This window comes from Vicia villosa, linkage group LG2 (assembly GCF_029867415.1).
Source record: "Vicia villosa cultivar HV-30 ecotype Madison, WI linkage group LG2, Vvil1.0, whole genome shotgun sequence".
Taxonomy (NCBI): Eukaryota; Viridiplantae; Streptophyta; class Magnoliopsida; order Fabales; family Fabaceae; genus Vicia; species Vicia villosa.
The window spans coordinates 115,467,543-115,487,315 of NC_081181.1; the positions used below are offsets into that span (position 1 = coordinate 115,467,543).

Here is a 19,773-nt window from a genome sequence, read left to right on the forward strand (position 1 = left end):
CACTTCAAGGTCAGAAGATCAGAAGATGCTATGCACCAAGCTGTTTGACTCTGATGATATTCAAACGTTGTATTCACAAACATCAGATCAGAAGGAAGTACAAGTGGCAAGCTACGCTGACTGACAAAAGGAACGTTAAAAGCTATTCTAGGCTACGTCAGTAGACACAGCGTGAACAAGGCTCGAGGTAGTTGACAAAAGCGTATAACATTAAATGCGATGCTGTACGGAACACGCAAAGCATTAAATGCATTCAACGGTCATCTTCTCCAACGCCTATAAATATGAAGTTCTGATGAGAAGCAAGGTTAACGATTCCGCACCAAATACAATTCAAATTAACTTGCTCAAACGCTGTTCAAATCTAAACTCAGAATCTTCATCTTCATCAAAGCTCACTACATTGCTGTTGTAATATATTAGTGAGATTAAGCTTAAACGTTAAGAGAAATATCACAGTTGTGATTATCGCTTTTAAGAAGCATTTGTAAACTCTTAGAATTGATTACATTAAGTTGTAAGGAACTAGAGTGATCGTGTGGATCAGAATACTCTAGGAAAGTCTTAGGAGTGAACTAAGCAGATTGTAACTAGAGTGATCGTGTGGATCAGTAGACTCTAGAAAAGTCTTAGAGGGTATCTAAGCAGTGTTCCTGGAGTGATCAGTGTGTGATCAGAAGACTCTGGAAGACTTAGTTGCTGACTAAGTGGAAAACCATTGTAATCCGTGCGATTAGTGGATTAAATCCTCAGTTGAGGTAAATCATCTCTGCGGGGGTGGACTGGAGTAGTTTAGTTAACAACGAACCAGGATAAAAATAACTGTGCAATTTATTTTTATCTGTCAAGTTTTTAAAGCTACACTTATTCAAACCCCCCCTTTCTAAGTGTTTTTCTATCCTTCAAACGGCAGTTCAATGCACTAGTCCCTGTGGAGACGATAATTTCCCGGATAAATACTTCCAAAACTTTTGTTGCTTGCCGCTTTACCGCTTCAACAAAATGGCGCCGTTGCCGGGGATTGGTGTTTGGTTGAACTTGCATCGCAATAGTTTCTTTGGTTTTGAGTTTTGTATATATTGAACATATTGTATATTCTTACTTGTCTATATTTGTGTATATGTTTACTATATTTTCACATGTTTTCTATACTTGTACATTTGTTATATTATTGTTTGTTTTCCTTTCACGTTTGCTTGTGTGTGGTTAGGAATAGCCGGATGGAAGTAACTTGAAGGGACGTTCTTAAATAACAGGCGTCGAGCTTATGACGTAAAACAAGCATGTTTGTTCTTTTTAGTTTTTGTTTAGTTTAGATAGTGCGATGCAATTGTCTAAACAAATTTAGATCGGACCAGTTCTTAAATTTCAAATCTTCACTTTTAAATTTGTTTAGACAATTTCATCTGGTTTTTTAGTTTGTGTATATTAATAGTTGTGTGTTTGTCTTTGAGCTTGTCTTGAGTAGCTTGAGAAATTTAAGGTGATTTCCTGATTTTGATTGTTTCGACTTGCGAGTGTATGGTAATGATTTTGTTAAAGTTTTGTACACATTCAAGGTATGTTTTTATCGCTTTTTAGACTTTAGCATATTCATGTTACTTAGGCTTTTTACAATTTCTATGTCATTCATTCTTTTGTATACTTGTTCATTTGTGAATCACTTTAGTTCCCACCTTTTTGTGAGGTAGCTTTCCATTATTTACATATGCTGGAGACCACATTCTTGTTCTAACTGGATTTTATTATGCTTAATCTTTTGTTTGTGTTGATTATATGAAAGCATGAAAAGGATCAAGGCATTTTTGTTTCATTTTGAGCACAACTACCTTGGCCAAATAGTCAATTCACCTTGTGAGTGTGTGATCATTAGTACCTCCTTCGAGCCTTTTTGTCAATGTCCATGTTGTTTTTGCTAAATACTTGTCTATGAGTGTTTGGTTCTCATTTTTGTATGGATGTTGATTCTTTGTTTTCTTGAACCCTTAACCATGATTTTTGGTTTGAATTTTTACCTTGCCTTAGAAAGTATGGAGTATTTACATTTTGATAATATGGTTGAATTCAAGTTGGGGAGAGAATGATTGTGTACTTATTGGTTGATTGCTATGAGGTTAAAAGAAAAGAAAAAAAAATATGTGAAAAAAAAGTGAAAAGAAAAAGAAAGAAAAAAGAGAAAAGTTTTGAAAAAGAAAAAAAAAAGAGTTTGAATAATTGTGCAAATAAGTATGGTGCTTTGGTGTGAAATGTGGATTGATGAGGAAGTTTGATTGGAATTTTGTGTTTGAACTTTTGTGAGTTGATCACTCCCTTAGGTTTGGGCAAATTTTTGTTTCGATTAGCCTTAGGAATTATCCCTTGTTTGTTAACCAAGCCACATTACAACCTTGAAAAGTCCTTGTGATTCTTGCATTTGTGTTTTCAACATAATTTTTGGATGACTGCATAATTTAGTCTTTTGTTTGCAAGATTGTGGATGAGTGAAATTACCTTATTTTATGTGTTTGTCATCTACCGATGATTTCATTTTTCTAGGTGTGATTCATTTTTGAACTAGTGTTGTTTTAGAATGTTTGGTATATTATTTGTACTTTGCGTTTGTTTCATGTTTATGTTATCGTCGTAGTTTAGTGGTAAGTGTTTACTTTGTGTGTACCATTTTTCATTTGAGCCATACATTTGTTTCCGTTTTTCAAAACTTGTCGATTCGTGATTCTTTGGTTGATCGCTTTCGTTTCTTTGAGTTGTTTGTTTCTTGTTTGAGGACAAACAAGTATAAAGTTGGGGAGTGTTGAGTGCCAGAAATTCATTATTTTTACTATTGTTTTGTGGCACTTATCGATTCTTTTGTATTATATTCTCTGAACAATTCCCCGCTTTTTGTATAAATATGTATAAATAGGATTTAATTGAGTTTTTATTCATTTATATACCATTTGATAGTTTTCTATTCATTTTGTAGATATTGAGTCGCTTTTGGAGCACGAGCAATAAAGTGCCAAAGACACGACTTCAAAACGCGCAATTTTGAGCGACGGAACCAACGAATCATCGAATAAATCTCAAAATCAAATAAAAATAAATCATTAATTTAGTTGATATTCATTCATTATTGAATAGAGCATGGAATAAGCTTTCCAACGCTTCGAACCGGGCAGAAATCGGAGTTACGGTTCTCGAGTTATGGCCGAAACAGTGCAAAATTTTTCTGCTACTGGTGTCACTCGCCGGGCGAAGGATTAGGCTCGCCGGGCGAGCTCAAATGGCCCAAAAATGTGATTTGCTACTGCCTGGAGTCGCCGGGCGAACCATTTTAGTCGTCGGGCGAATCAGTGTCGGCAGAAAACGCAATAAAGCTGTTGGAAATCATTTTTTCAAGGATGGTTGGATATTTTAGAGCTCCAATCCATCCAATAGCATTTTTTGAGTGGAATGATGCTATAAAACACATTGGAGCTGTCAAATGGATGATCCGGAGTTGAATCCTTCATCAATCGGAGCCGACAAACCGGGAGATTTTTGGGTCTTTCTCCATTTCATCTCTTTGTAGTTTCTTTTGTGAGTTTTGTTATGTATATACTTTGATCTCATGTATATTTGTTGACTATTATGTTATATAAAGCTTGCTTTCATATTTTTATGGATTATTGTCTTAGATTGTTGCTTTATTGCTATGTGTTTGAGTTACTATAGAGATGTGAGGCTCTAATGCTTATCTAGGATGATTTTCTATTAATTTAATTGCAGAGATGGATTAGGTTGATAATCACTTAGTGTCAGTGCTTAATGCGTCTGAGTGGTCGTGTTTGTCTGAGAGATCGACATTTACGGGAAGCTCGAATTTCTCATGTGTTGTTTAGGTGTCTGAGAGATCGTCACTTAGATAATGTTGTGGGTTGTGTTGTTGAAATGTGGTAATATTGATAGGTTACAAGTTGAGTATATTCGGTCAATAAGTTTAAGTTTGTGAAGAGTAGATTATATGCAATACTTGATAGTTTCTTCTCTCTAAAGAATGAATTCTTTTTGTGTTAATATTTACTTTTCCATTTTTTATCTTTAACAAATTCAATCCAAACTCATAACTATGGAAACTGTTGAACGGCAGTTCAATGCACTAGTCCCTGTGGAGACGATAATTTCCCGGATAAATACTTCTAAAACTTTTGTTGCTTGCTGCTTTACCTCTTCAACAAAATTGGAGTCGCCGGGCGAACCATTTTAGTCGCCGGGCGAATCAGTGTAGGCAGAAAACGCAATAAAGCTGTTGCAAATCACATTTTTGGGCCAGTCGGGCTCGCCCGGCGAGTGACACCAGTAGCAGAAAATTTCTGCACTGTTTCGGCCATAACTCGAGAACCGTAACTGCGATTTCTGCCCGGTTCGAAGCGTTGGAAAGCTTATTCCATGATCTATTCAATAATAAATGAATATAAACTAAATTAATGATTTATTTTTATTTGATTTTGAGATTTATTCGATGATTCGTTGGTTCCGTCGCTCAAAATTGCGCGTTTTGAAGCCGTGTCTTTGGCACTTTATTGCTCGTGCTCCAAAAGCGACTCAATATCTACAAAATGAATAGAAAACTATCAAATGGTATATAAATGAATAAAAACTCAATTAAATCCTATTTATACATATTTATACAAAAAGCGGGGAATTGTTCAGAGAATATAATACAAAAGAATCGATAAGTGCCACAAAACAATAGTAAAAATAATGAATTTCTGCCACTCAACAACACCTGAGATGAGGCCAAAAGGATTGATTGCAGAGTCATTTGAGAAGTGGGGTGTGAAGCTCTCCTCTGCTCAAGCATATAGGGCCAAAACAAGGGCATTAGAACTAATTCAAGGTGTTGAGACAGAGCAATACTCTAAGTTGAGGAATTATGCTGAGGAACTGAGGAGATATAATCCTAATACTACAGTGATTATTAAGTGTGGTGTTTCTGATAAAGAACCTATTTTCGAGAGAATATATGTGTGTCTTGAGGCGTGCAAAGCTGCATTTGCTTATACATGCAGACCTTTAATTGGTTTGGATGCATGTTTCTTGAAGGGTGAGTTTGGAGGTCAACTAATGATAGCAGTAGGACAAGATGGAAATAATCATATTTACCCGATTGCATATGTTGTGGTTGAAGCGGAGACAAGAGACTCATGGAAATGGTTCTTGGATTTATTACTAGAAGATCTGAATAATTTGTTACAAAGGTCATATGGATTCATTTCAGACCAACATAAGGTATCAAATTTTTGTACATTTTGTGTTTGTTAATTATGTGTATCATATGATAAAAAAAATTGTACATTTTGTGTATGTTATTAACTATTCTATATTCTTGTAGGGGTTGGTACCAGCTATTGCTGACTTGGGACCAAACGCAGAACATAGGCTGTGTGTTAAACATTTGTACGAAAATTGGAAAAGAAGTATCCAGGCGGACACATGATAGAACTACTTTGGCAGGCAGCTAGGGCAACAATTGTACTGGATTGGGAAAGGGCCATGCAAAAGATAAAGGATATAAACGAGGATGCACGGAAAGACATGATGGAAATAAGACCTTCCATGTGTACAAGGTCTGCATACCGCACAGACAGTCATTGTGATTTGCAGGTGAGTAACATGTGTGAGGCGTTCAACATGGCTATATTAGAGTATAGAGACAAGCTGATTATTTCGTTACTTGAAGGTTTGAAGCATTATATCATAGTTAGGATAGTAAAACAAAAGAATCTTATGAGCCGGTTTAGAAACACACTTTGTTCGAGGGTTGAACAGATAATAGAGAGGTTAAAGCGCGCAGCTGGAGGTTGGACACCGACTTGGCATGGAGATGATGCATTCAACCTTTTCATTGTCACAAATGGGGTTGACACTTATGAGGTGAACTTGCAACGATTTTATTGTGCTTGTCGTAAATGGGCGTTGAGTGACATTCCTTGTGTCCATGCCATGGTTTGTATTTTACACAACAAGGTTGAAGTTGAACCGTATGTCTCGAAATATTACAGGTATTATACTGATATGCTTAGACTGGTATTGATTGTGAATTGATATTACAGGTATTATACTGATATGCTTAGACAACAAATATGTGGCATGTATTGTGAACTGATAATATTGCTGGTATTGTTTATACTGATATTGAACTAATATATGGAACTGATATGCTTATACTATATTGAACTAATATATTGTTGGTATTGTTTATACTATATTGCTGCTACTATATTATGCTAATACTATATTGAACTGATATGCTTATATGAAACTATTATGCTTATACTTTACTGAACTAATGATTGAACTGATATGCTTATAGTGAACTAATAATTGAACTGATATGCTTATACTGAACTAATAATTGAATTGATATATTATGGAACTATATTAAACTAATTCGTGGCAAAATACTAATATGTTTTAATAATTGGCAATTGGCTTATGCTATGGACTATATTATGGAACTATTATGCTTATGTTATGGATTGTTATTACTGCTACTATATTATGGAACTATTATGCTTATACTATGGACTGATATTGTTTAATTGATGTGAACAGAAAAACAAGTTTCATGGCAACATATTCTTACATTGTTCTACCATCCAATGATCCAAGACTTTGGCCAACAGCTGAAGGGGAACCAATTAATCCACCGGTCATGAGAAAAGCCCCCGGTAGACCCAAGAAGAAAAGAAACAAAGCTAATGATGAACCCACTTCAAGCAATGTGTTGCCGAGGAATTTGACAACAGTTAAATGTAAAAGTTGTGGGAATTTTGGGCACAATTCAAGAACGTGCAAAGGAAAGACTGCGGCGGATCGACAATTTCCCAAAGGAAGTAACAAGACAATGAAACAAAAGAAAACATTAAACAAAGGAGGAAACAAGACCAAGAAACAAAAGAAAGCATCAACCACCGAAGCACCTACCGTTTTGACGCAAGGATCTCAGGCGCCACAAACACAAGAAACAAGTAGATAGGAATTATTTACTAAGTTGTTCTTTGTGTGTAATCCTTTTAGGCAATGTACTAAGTAGATAGGAATTATGTACTAAGCTTATGTACTTGCAGTGGACCAAAATGTTTTTGGAATTTTTTTGAATATGTACTGGATCCATACATGATATTTAATGTCATTTGGTTAAGCTTTGAAATAATGAATGAATGACCTCATTTGAATGTTCTGTCAATTGCTCATCAAACCACTCAAAATATGCGCAGCCTTTCCTTCCTTGTAACTAGGTAACCCACGAACATTTATCAGTGATTGAGAAGATGAGAAGAGTGAAACTAACATTAAAACATTAGGGATTTTGCAATACCTTGTATAACCCACAACCATAGAACCTTCGACCCGGATTCTGTGATGTCCAAGCAGTGACAAGTGGTGAGTCCAACCCACAATAACATTGCATCTTCTTCCTCCTAGAATGAGAGAGATTGCTTGAGATGCTAAATGATTCGGATGCCATTAAATGAGTTATGAAGCAAGATGGTGCAGTGGAACGTTAATGAATATGGGGAATTTTTTACGTGAGAAGTTGCAGTGGAACCCTAGAAACCAATTTCACGATGAGGGAGATGTTTCTCCTTTAAATAAACTAAAATCTCATGAAATAAAAATTATTTAATGTTAATTATAATATGATATGGACACACAAAAACAAAAATAAAATGCCACGTATTAAAATAGATGACAACTCAGCGTTTTTTGGAGCAAAAGTGGGAAAGGGGGGACCAAAATTGTTTAAAAAAAATAGGGGGACTATTTTCGTGAGTTGAGACAAATAGGGGGACCAAAACTGTAATTTAGCCTAAAATTTATTACTTAACTTACTTTTACATAAATATATTCAAATATAAACTATTTTTTATTCAATTCACTTTAAATTATAATTAATTTTACATTATGAATATATTCATATTCAACTTTCACAATCATGAAAAAAAAAATTCAAATAACCAGTTTTTTTTTTTTATAAAAATTTCAAAACAAAACCATATTTTCAACAAAATTATCTAGGTAACTAGGTTTCGGGGTGCCCTACACATAGGCGCCACCCCCATGGTGCCAAAGAGGAAAAGAATACATATATGCGCCACCCTAAGTGGCGCCTTAGTTGAATGGAAACTAGGGTTTGTTGCAAAGTGGCGCATATGTACATATTTTGTACATCGGAGCCATATGGGGTGGCTCCTACTACAAAAAAAAAAAGGTCATATGCCACGGCCAGAAAACCGCAGCAATATGCAAAATAACCGTGGTTTTACCCTTTGGCCACGGAAACCTGATTGTGGGATATGCGGGCGTGGCCTAAAGTATAAGCCACAGTTTTCTTGTTTGGGCCATGTTTTATATACATCCGTAGCTTGTATAGGCCACGGTTTAAGTATCTATGTTAAGGTCGCGATTTATCTTGCGCCTCGGTTATTAACAGTGGCCAAATCGTAAAACCATGGTTCTTATTTAATGTATAGCATACAGTTTAGTTGCCTAGGTCTTGCCACAATTTGTTTATGGCCACTAATTAAAACCGCGACTATATGTAGGCCATTATTTGTTTATGGCTATATAAGAACCATTCCATGTGTCAAAATTATATTAAATCATCAAATTAACATGCTTTGCAATATTCTTTCATAAATTTCTACGAAAAAGTAAATTTATTCAGCATATGATAAAAGGACCATTTTGGCTAATGCATATAAATTTAAAAGGCATGTGTTAATATTGTGTAGTCTGAGAAACTACACATTATCTTTAAAGACATGAATGAAAAAATATACATCAAACTGAAATTTTTAAACATAATTTCTAGAAGATTAAACATTTAATATCTTCTTGAAACCATGTTGAATCCACTTTCCATCCAATATTCTATATCTTCTTGAAACCATGGACGCAAAAACAAAGTAGACACTGAAGTATGAGGCACTAAATGGGCATGAATAATCATAGTAACATATAGCAACTGAGTGGCTTCTTGAAAATAGAAAAAAGATGGAGTTTAGAAAAAAATAGCTACACTCTGCTCTATTTTATATATCTCATTAGATAACTTGCCTGGATGATAGTTAAGTAGTTATATGCAGGCACTCTAGGCAAATGGTCCATTAATTTTCCAACCAAGGGACCGCCAACCATTATAACCACTCTGGTGAAGAAACCCATCACAGAAACTAGCAAGAGGCTTGAATGAATTAAGGCAATGGCAGAAGGCCATGCAAAAGTCCAAAGCTGCCCCCACAAAATTTGCATCAATGCAACTAGAATAGAAAGTTAAAAACATATAACCTTCAAGTTTAGAGATTCAATTTCAACCAATCATCAATTAATGTACAAGGCACAACACTTGCCTTGTAATGCCTCAGAGTTATCGTCTGATGACGATAGTAACATATTACAAAAATTGTGAAAATTAATGCCAATCATATTACAAAAAAATGTTTTTCATTATGTGGCATTCAACTATATTTTGGCTTCAACTAAGGAAGATAGACTACTCGACAATATCTATAGAACAAGTTAAACTTTAAAGTCATCATAAACACAAATTAGTTGGTTTTCCAATTATACAAGTTTAATAGTATAGACAAGGCCCATGGGTACCAACCTGATTGTTGTATATCTTCCTAAGGTTCTGTTTTGGTTAAAGGTTTATACTAACCTTTATATATGAATATCTTTCATGATAAAAAATGAAAAGATCACTTAATTTCAAACTCAATTATAAACCAATTTACCAAATCAGTTCATAGATATTTTAATCAAAAGCTAACCCAAAACACACACAACAAACTAAGCTAGAATTAGCAAATTTAGATTCAGCCGATTAAAGTTACTTACCTATATAGAATAACCGATTAAAGTTTGACGAGCTAGTTGGAAATTCAAAGATCGTAGCAATGTACCTACAAATTCAGATAGCGATTTGTCAAAGGAATGAAGGAGAATATGAAAACAAAGAATAAGATAAAGAGAGTTTAAGTTAGAATGTGAGGTTATTGCCGCGGAGCTACGATCTCGGGACATGGATTTGAAGCTAAGACTTCTAATTGGAAAAGTTGTGCTATCATGTGATGTTAGAGTATGAAAACATTATACATAAAGAACGTACATGAGAAAACCTTCACATCGTTGAAGAGATGAAGTATTAAATTCCAACCTATCCAAAAAATTGCATCAAACAATTGAAATTAAATTTACAAGATAAATGAGCCACTTGTGGTATTAGCATGTTCATAAAGGTAGATTGTGGAAAGATGGACGAACCATCCAAAGTAATAATAATATTTGGTTTTAGAAGCTTAAAAGAAAACACTCATTTTGTTATATATGACTTGGTTGCAAGTTAATTACAAGCATACCTCATTTTCATACGACACACAAAACTAGAAAATCTTGATATATTTTTCTTAACCTCGACTGCTTGTGAATTACACAACAAAACATTAGTCAAATAGAAGCACAATAAAATTGTTTGACCTGTTGATTTCATTATCCCAGGTAAGTGTAACTTTTCAACTGTCTAAGAATAAACTCTACTATATCATAACTATATATGGTAACAGAAAGCACAAACACATCAGCCTGAAAACACAAACACATCAAACAAAGCTAACAAATATGACTTAGATTGTAATGCAGTATAATTTATAAAAGTGAGAAAAGTTGACAGCACCTTGTGTTTATAACCAGATTTATGTTGCTTTCTAACAGATGGCTGCAACATTACCTAAAGTTAGCAACATTTGCATCGTTCGTTGTGGCTTACAATGGAAATTATAGTGAGTGAAACTCTCATTTATCAGAAAATAACTTACAGAATCGCGAGTCCAATAGGTATCGCAGTAGTCACAGTAGTACCTGCAAGGGAAATTGAACAAAAATGAATGAAATGATGTGAATTGGATGAAAAGTGAAATATGAAGGTTTGATATTTTTGTTTGAGGGAGTAAGTTGCAGTAGCGAGGCATTGGTGTTTCAGTGTTTTGTCGGTGAACTGAGTGGTGGCGCCGCCTTGGAGGAAAAGAACGAAATACATCAAGGAGATATCCAAAAGGGTACGCAGATATGACTATGCTTTTTGAATAATGGAAAGAAATTCTTGGCTTATGAGGACATTGGAGGATTTTACATTTCCGTGTGTGAATTTTGGACTGCCAACTGAATGTAAATGCACAATTCCCCAAGCAAATCCGAGAGTGATTTTTACTCGCATGTTCCAATCTAGGCTAGCTCGTCCGCCTGTCTAATCTAGGCTACCTTGCAATGGTGATGAGTAGAACTTCATGGAATGTTTTCTTATAGTAAGGTATAAGATATTGACAATTGAATTCAATGTAACCGCTGCCACCGTTCATGTTTTCCTGCTTTAGAATCATAAACACAAATCAATGTGAGGATTCAGTATCACGAATAAGTGAACACAATCACAAAGTTATAATATGGAAATTACATTAACAACATTTAAGAAGATATTTAGAATAATTTCAGTAAATTTAAAGGAGCATCCATATAAGCCAACAGACAAGTAGGCATCTATAACAAACATGTTTGTGATGAACAATTTAGTTAAGTGCTTGTAGCATAAGTGCTTATCATTTAAGTGCTTATGTATAGTCTATTTATTCAACAAAAGATAAATTGAAGTCAAATTATAAAATATATGTTGTTTTCATAAGTTATCCTAAAGAGCTTATGAAAATAAGCTGAAATAATTTATGAACATATCATGAATAATCTTCATATGCTCTCCAAAATAGTCCTATAGGTGTGTGTTTATATGACAACAGATAAGCTCAAATAAGCTGTAAATACCGGATAAACTTATGTAAAACACAAAATATGTATAAGCCTATAAATTAATGAAGCTTTTCTACAAGCGGCAAAAAGTATTCCAAGATCTTGGCTAAGTAGGAAAGGAAAATAACCAAAAGATGATTTCAATGCAAAATTAAGTCATATGATTATGCAATTTTAGCATGTTTATAGGTTCAATGCAAGCTTTTAGCTTTCACAGTAACCCTTCATTAAAGGCAAAAGAGGAATTACTACAATTTCAACATCAAAAATAAAATGATTGAACTAACCCTAATTTTTTTTTTCAAACAAACACCACAATTAATAGACTAAGTATACTTATAAATACTAATAACAATTGAAGTAATTGAACAATTAATTTTTTGTCAAAAATAACAACTAAAAGCAAACCAAAAATTCTCCACACCCCTGGATTCTTAAAAAAAAAAAACAGAACCCGAATGTTAAAAACTTACTAACACCAAACCATAAAACCTTGAATCACAACTATGAAAAATTGAAAATCAAACACACAATGTAGGACCCTTAATACAGTTAGAAACCCAGATTTCATCATTCATGAAAATCGCTGTAAAAAAACAGCTAGATCTGCACAAGCTTAATAGAGTAATCATCTGATAGGAAGCAAAATTGAAGCAGAAGGGTTCATAAGAGGAGATCCACGCTAGTTGTACAACTCCGATTGGGCCTTACGGAGGACGTTTTCAGGGAGGGTGGCGGGTCTGGCAACGAAGTTGAAGATGCGATCTGAGGATTGACGTTGGGTTTGGGTTTGTGGCTGGGTGATCCGATGTCGCGCGCGGATCAAAAACAAGTTATTTTGAAAAGATCGTAGATAGCGACAAGTGACTCGAGTATCGTATCACAAGGATTCTTGTGTTATATTAACTGAACAAAATCAATTTAGGGGGGTTGGTTGGTTTAGAATCGATTTGACAAAAGTCGAAATAAGTGATTATTGAAATAAGTGATTTTAACAGGTTAATCTACCGGTTCTACTTCCAACTTATCATCGGTTATTACAATTTCAATTCCCCTAAGCGGTACCAATTTCTATTCGGTTGAAATATTGATGAAACAAGCGTCGACAATACTACACGAGTTATGATCCTAATCACCGAATTAAGCAAACGGTTCACCGAATTAAGCAAACGGTTATCGATAGCGCGAATTAACGAAGAAGCTAAGTTTAAGCGCGATTAAAGTAAGGAACACGCATCAATCGAATTAAATCCAATACATTCTATAAGAACGAATTAAGCAAACGAAATTATAGAACAAATTGGAAAGGAACTAAATTAAATTGAAAGTAATAATAACCTCAAAGTTTTGTGGAATTCGAATTTGGTAGATTGCCCCTTTGGATTAGTTCTCCATTGCAAAAATCGTAAAAGCAAAAGTTTTTCTTCGTGAATCTTGTCTAACATGAACAGTACCACGGCTGCTAGGTAATAGAGAGAACAACCCAAATGGTTTATGACCCAACTGGGTCAAATTACAAACCCAGGCCCACTACTTAACGACCCAAAAATTGAAAATAAAATAGTGCTGCAGCTTCAAACGCAAATCTAGGAATTATAGGCTCCGAATCTGACTTCAAATCCAACATGAAAGTCGTAGCTCTCTCTCTTAGCTTTCCGGCGATTATTAGAATGCCTCAATCGGATTCCTAGAACTCCAGTTATGATCGTTTCTATGAAAGCTGCCAAAGCTGAAAAATAAAGTGCGAAAATTAAATAAAGCTGAAAATAAAATAAAATATAAAAACACATTAAAACATAAAAATAATTAAAACAAACCAAGGAAACGCTTGAGTACAATCATGAAAGGACGTGCATAAAAATGCGCTGATCAAATTCCCCCACACTTGAACTTTTGCACTCCGAGCAAAATGAACAGCAAAACAAAGAAAGCACAAATACATCATTAGTTACTCATCCTAGGCTACAACTCATCTTCGGTTAAGTTTGCATCGATAGGTACTAATATTGCACACTAAGGATTTCGTAAGAACACTAACCACAGATATGCAGACATAAGCCTCCTAAATACACAAACCAATTCAAATCATATTATCATACCATAGCCTAACTTACTCATCCTTTTTGCTCTTTTTCATTCAGGCGCAATCACATTAAGCCCGTTATCTCCACACACTTATAGCAAGACGACCAGTTAGTGACTCTGATCCTTTTTTGCATGGGATTCCAGTACTTATGTGGCATAACCCTTTGCTTACTCAGATATATAGTTGCGGTGGACCGGACCGTAATCCGCCCTACCAAATTCAGCACCAGAAACCGCTGAACCAACTAACAAATAGTCTTATTTTCAAATTTTTCTTTTGAAGGTTCCACAACCGTTGGGTTAAGTGACCGGGTGAGAGTCACCAAACTTAGAAGGTGCATTCCCTTTTTCTTTTTTTTCCGGAACACTCACTTATATTCATCGGCTTCCCTGCGTAAAGTGTGTGAGAGATGGTGCCGACTGCTAAATTAACTACTCAAGAGCTGTCAGAGAATGAGAATTTAAGGATAAAGCATAATAAGAATTCAAATCAATTTCCATATGCAGGAGACTTACGGTGTTAAAACGATACCGAGCTTGCGAATTTTTTTCAAGTCTCCACAACTAACCTCAGATTAATCTATAACCCAAAACTTTCAAAAAGATGCATTTTTTTAAGTACTGAAAACAAAACAAAAACAAAAAAAATTGAAAGAAAACAAAACAAATAAATGATTCTCTCCCCCGCACTTAAGACATACATTGTCCTCAATGAAAGAACATTAATATAAAATAAGAGTGAGAGAAAGGAAAGAACACACCCGAGTAGTCAAGGAGGATATGTGATCACATAAGCGGCCTTTCCCAAAGAGAGATCTTCTACATTCTCTTCTTCCAAAGTGGGGCTCTCATGGAGTAGCTTTAGGTAATGTCCATTTAACTTGAAATCTTTATTAGTGCCTTCACCTTTTATTCCAGGATCAAAGAATGTTCTTTTAAAAGTAAAAGTGTCAAATGGGCATGTGAAGGTGTTCTCATCTTTCACAAAATCAAGGAACCAAAGGTTATGGGGCTGCCTCACTACTTTTGCTACATCTTCAAGTGAGATCCTATGCACACACATTGACGAACTAATATCATAAATGTCATCCAAGGTTCATCCTATTCCTTTCTTATGCTTCTTTAAAACCTGCAAAAACTTACTTTCTTGATCAAAATAAAGTTTAGAAGAAATTATAATCGGAAGTTTTTCATTCATCTCTAAATAAGCATATTTAAGATTTTCAGGAATTGGTTTCAGCTCTCGGAAAGGTGGTTGTTCAATGGAAGGAGTGCTTGGGGCAGCCGGGATGTCAAGAGTATCAGCTGCATGAACAGCTTCATCGATAACAAATTCACCTGTAGTAAATATGTTACCTTTCAAGGCAGCATCAATCTCAGCACATACAACACAAATGTTAGTGTCAGTACAATCAAAACATGAGTAAACATCATCAAAATCAGACAGTGATGGAAAATCAGATGCAAGCAAATCAGTACAAGTATCATCAACAGTTTTAGAAAGAAACTCCATTTGAAAAACAGATTGCTCTTCCAAGGGTTATTGGTTTGATCCTTGAGCTTGCTGCATGGCATTCATCAAAGTGGCAAGCTGTCCAATCTGTGTTTGCAAAGTCTGAAGAGTATAATCTATTTGCTGTTGATACTGAAGATTATTTGCAGCCATTTGTTTGACAATATCCTCTAGTGAAGGTTCGGAAGGTGCAGAGCACACAACATGAAATTCCTTCATATGCTTATGCGGATCCTCGCCTGCAAAACCATTAAACCTAGGCAACAAATGTGTTAAACCATATTCCAATTCAAAAGGTGCATCGGTCGCAGGATAGTCAATACATAAACCATTATAGTTCACATTAGGGAAAGCCAACTGCGTCAAAGTTCTTTGTTCAGCCAGAGTTTCAACAAACACAAAAATACCAATTATGTCCCAAATAGGCAGAAAGAAATAGAAAGAAGGAAAACGATTAAAATAAATTCACAAAAACATAAAAACACGAAATTTAAACTAATTAAGACAAATACGAATTTTGAGAATTTTTTTGGAAATTTTCAAAACTGACAAAAAACAGTAAATAATTAATTAAAAATAGATAAAAGAGGAATTTGGCAATTTTGGGTCGATTTCCGTTACTCTTCTAGAGTAAGGGAGTATTGATCGCACAATTTTTTTGCTCCCAAAAGGCAAAAACGTTTTACAATCGAACACAATTTTTTCAAAAACCGATTTTTTCGACTCTAAACGTGAATTGGCCAAAATCGTGAGGAAACTACGGCCTAAATGCGAGAACACTAAACCTATGACTCTAAAAACGATTAATAATAGAATCCCCGGCAACGGCGCCAATTTGATCCGCTGTCGCGCGCGGATCAAAAACGAGTTATTTTGAAAAGATCGTAGATAGCGACAATTGACTCGAGTATCATATCGCAAGGATTCTTGTGTTATATTAACTGAACAAAATCAATTTAGGGGGTTGGTTGGTTTAGAATCGAATTGACAAAAGTCGAAATAAGTGATTATTAAAATAAGTGATTTTAACACGTTAATCTACCGGTTCTACTTCCAACTTATCATCGGTTATTACAATTTCAATTCCCCTAAGCGGTACCAATTCCTATTCGATTGCAATATTGATGAAACAAACATCGATAATACTACACGAGTTATGATCCTAATCACCGAATTAAGCAAACGGTTCACCGAATTAAGCAAACGGTTATCGATAGCGCGAATTAACGAAGAAGCTAAGTTTAAGCGCGATTAAAGTAAGGAACACGCATCAATCGAATTAAATCCAATACATTCTATAAGAACGAATTAAGCAAACAAAATTATAGAACAAATTGGAAAGGAACTAAATTAAATTGAAAGTAATAATAACCTCAAAGTTTTGTGGAATTCGAATTCGGTAGATTGCCCCTTTGGATTAGTTCTCCATTGCAAAAATCGTAAAAGCAAAAGTTTTTCTTCGTGAATCTTGTCTAACATGAACAATACCATGGCTGCTAGGTAATAGAGAGAACAACCCAAATGGTTTATGATCCAACTGGGTCAAATTACAAAACCCAGGCCCACTACTTAACGACCCAAAAATTGAAAATAAAATAGTGCTGCAGCTTCAAACGCAAATCTGGGAATTATAGGCTCCGAATCTGACTTCAACTCCAACATGAAAGTCGTAGCTCTCTCTCTTAGCTTTCCGGCTATTATTAGAATGCCTCAATTGGATTCCTAGAACTCCGGTTATGATCGTTTCCGTGAAAGCTACCAAAGCTAAAAAATAAAGTGCGAAAATTTAATAAAGCTAAAAATAAAATATAAAAACACATTAAAACATAAAAATAATCAAAATAAACCAAGGAAATGCTTAAGTACAAACATGAAAGGACGTGCATAAAAATGCGCTGATCACTGGGTTTGGGTCGTGGCGACGCATTTGATGGAGATGTGTAATGTGTTTAAAGGTTGGTGTGTTGCGGAGAGAGATTGTTGGGTGAGAGTGGTGATGGGTTTTTTGAGGACAAAATTAGGTTTAGAAGTACTCCATGACACTTGTATTTACATTTTCAATTTTTTTCTTCTTTTTTTAACATAAAAAAAATTAAAAAAGAAAATAATTAACGAGAGGGAATCTAAAAAAAAAGGGAAGTTCTGGCGGGGTATTTTTTTTGGGCTTGGGCCACAGTTTGAAGTGAAAATTATAATGTCGCGGTTTTTATTTGCGGCTTAAAATATCTACAGTTTGTTAACCGTGACAAATGAAGAAAAGGCCACTGTTTCACACTCCGGATTCAATGTTTCAAAACATATGTCTACGATTTGAAAACCCTGGCCAAAGCTTATATGTGGCCACAATTTTTGAGTTGGGGAAAAATTTAGCATGGCCGTAGGCGTGTATGCATTAATGTATCATCCTCCAATGTTTCAATACACTTATCTTAAGTTAAGATTGCTTGCATCTTTACTTTCTGCAACCCAAATTTTTTGTCTCCAGAAAGCTTCTCAATAAGCCATTTGGAATCCATGATGCTCACTTGTAAATAAAATCCATTTGCTCTATAGTGGGAACCACATGTTGTAAAATTGAAAGGTTTATTCATACCAAGAAATATAATGCGCGGGGACAAAAAGCAATGACAACCAAAATAAATGGTTTTCAGCAAAAATAACTTTCTATGCAATAATATAATGACTTAACTTGGTAGAAGATAAAAGACAAGAAACACAATAACTTGTTTTTCCAATTTGATCAAACGATCTACTTTGAGGGAGAGAGCAATTTTCTGTTTCATTATTCTTTCAAGAGTTCTTACAAAAAATTAAAAATGAGTTACAAGAAAATAGTCACCCAACTGTTTATATATAAATCACACAAGCCCAAAAGGTGTAAAGAAGTGTTTTCCAACCCCTCTTAGATATCTCTAAGGATTTTCTAAATTCTAAGAACACACTTTTAGAAATTTACCCTTGCCTCTTTTAGATTGCCACTGAGGTTTCCAAACCCCTACCTTTGTCTTCAACTCTAAAATTCTGAAGGTTGTAAAGACAATAATGATGGAAATACATATTTATAATTCCTGAAATCCAACAGATACTTAACACGCCCAAAACACAAATCATTAACAAATTGAACCACAAATCAAAACAACCAAGCCCGATACACAAAAACCGTATGAACCAGAACTAATACTCAAAGGATCCAAATCACCCGTCGAAAATAACCTGACCACTATCGACCATTATCATCTGTCGATAATTGGCTTCGCTGCATCGGCTCTGTCATGGTACCAGTCCTGACGTTGGCCTCTGCCAACTTCTAGGTTGATTTCTGATATTTGCAATCTCGAAATATTCTCCATTTCTCTTAATCACTTAAGATTTTAAGACATACTTCAAAAGTCTCATAAAATTGATTCTACTTGAAGATATAAGGCCGATTTGTTTTAACTTTTAAAAAAAGTTTTTTTTTTGTATTTTCAATAATTATTTTTATAAAATGTTTTTTAAAATATTAAAAGTTTTTTAATTTTTTTTTTTTTTATAAATCCAAAGATAATTTGACATCCTATAACATAAATATACGTTATTTTAAATTAAAGGCTTAAATAGTTCATTGGTCCCTGTAAGTTAGCGAGTTTTTGAATTTGGTCCCTGTATCTTTTTTTTTTTGGTTTGAGTCCCTGTATCTCACTTTCTTGTTGACTTTGGTCCCTGACGTCAAAGTTCTGTTACAAAAATGCTTATGTGGCAAACGTTGCTGACGTGGCAGCCTATTTTTTTCATTTTCCATTTATTTTAATATCCAGTCATTCCCAGTAATTCCACGTCACCTTATTTTGTTTGATTTTTTTCATTTTGATCCCTGAAATATTAAAATGCAAAGATTTAAAATTTTTGGCTCAATCAAGGTTTAAACCTTGTACCTCCTACTTACCATGATAGAGAAGAGAAATTATTTAGATAAATAATTTAGTTATTTAAATTAGTGTCTAATTTATATTAGTAGTTCTTTTATTTGTATTGTTATGTAATTGGGCTTTTTATAGTGTTTGGGCCTTCTAGTTTAGTATCACTATGAAGACTATATATGTAGTCCTTTGAGACTTTGAAAGATATCAATGAAATCAAAAGTTATTTTATCTTTTAATTTTAAGTTATTTTAGTGTTCTTCCTCTTTTCTAGTAGAAACCCTAGTTTGTAACTTTGGTAGGAATTGCATCCTATCAATTGGTGCTTTCATTCATGTACTCAAATCCTCCAATGGATTATCCTTATCACACACCTTCATTTCCATACTACTCCACCATAGACACCACTCCTACCACACCATCCTTTCCATCTTTTCCATGGGAACTTTT

General features: G+C 34.6%; 1 protein-coding gene across 1 annotated transcript; it reads left to right on the forward strand.

The window, feature by feature from the left end:
- The first annotated feature begins 5,454 nt into the window (after nt 1–5,454).
- Nucleotides 5,455–7,000, forward strand: LOC131649839 (uncharacterized). Its single transcript, XM_058919592.1, has 3 exons — nt 5,455–6,023; nt 6,075–6,113; nt 6,577–7,000. Exons 1-3 carry the CDS (start codon nt 5,455–5,457, stop codon nt 6,998–7,000), a joined length of 1,032 nt encoding a protein of 343 aa, XP_058775575.1.
- The last annotated feature ends 12,773 nt before the right edge of the window (nt 7,001–19,773 follow it).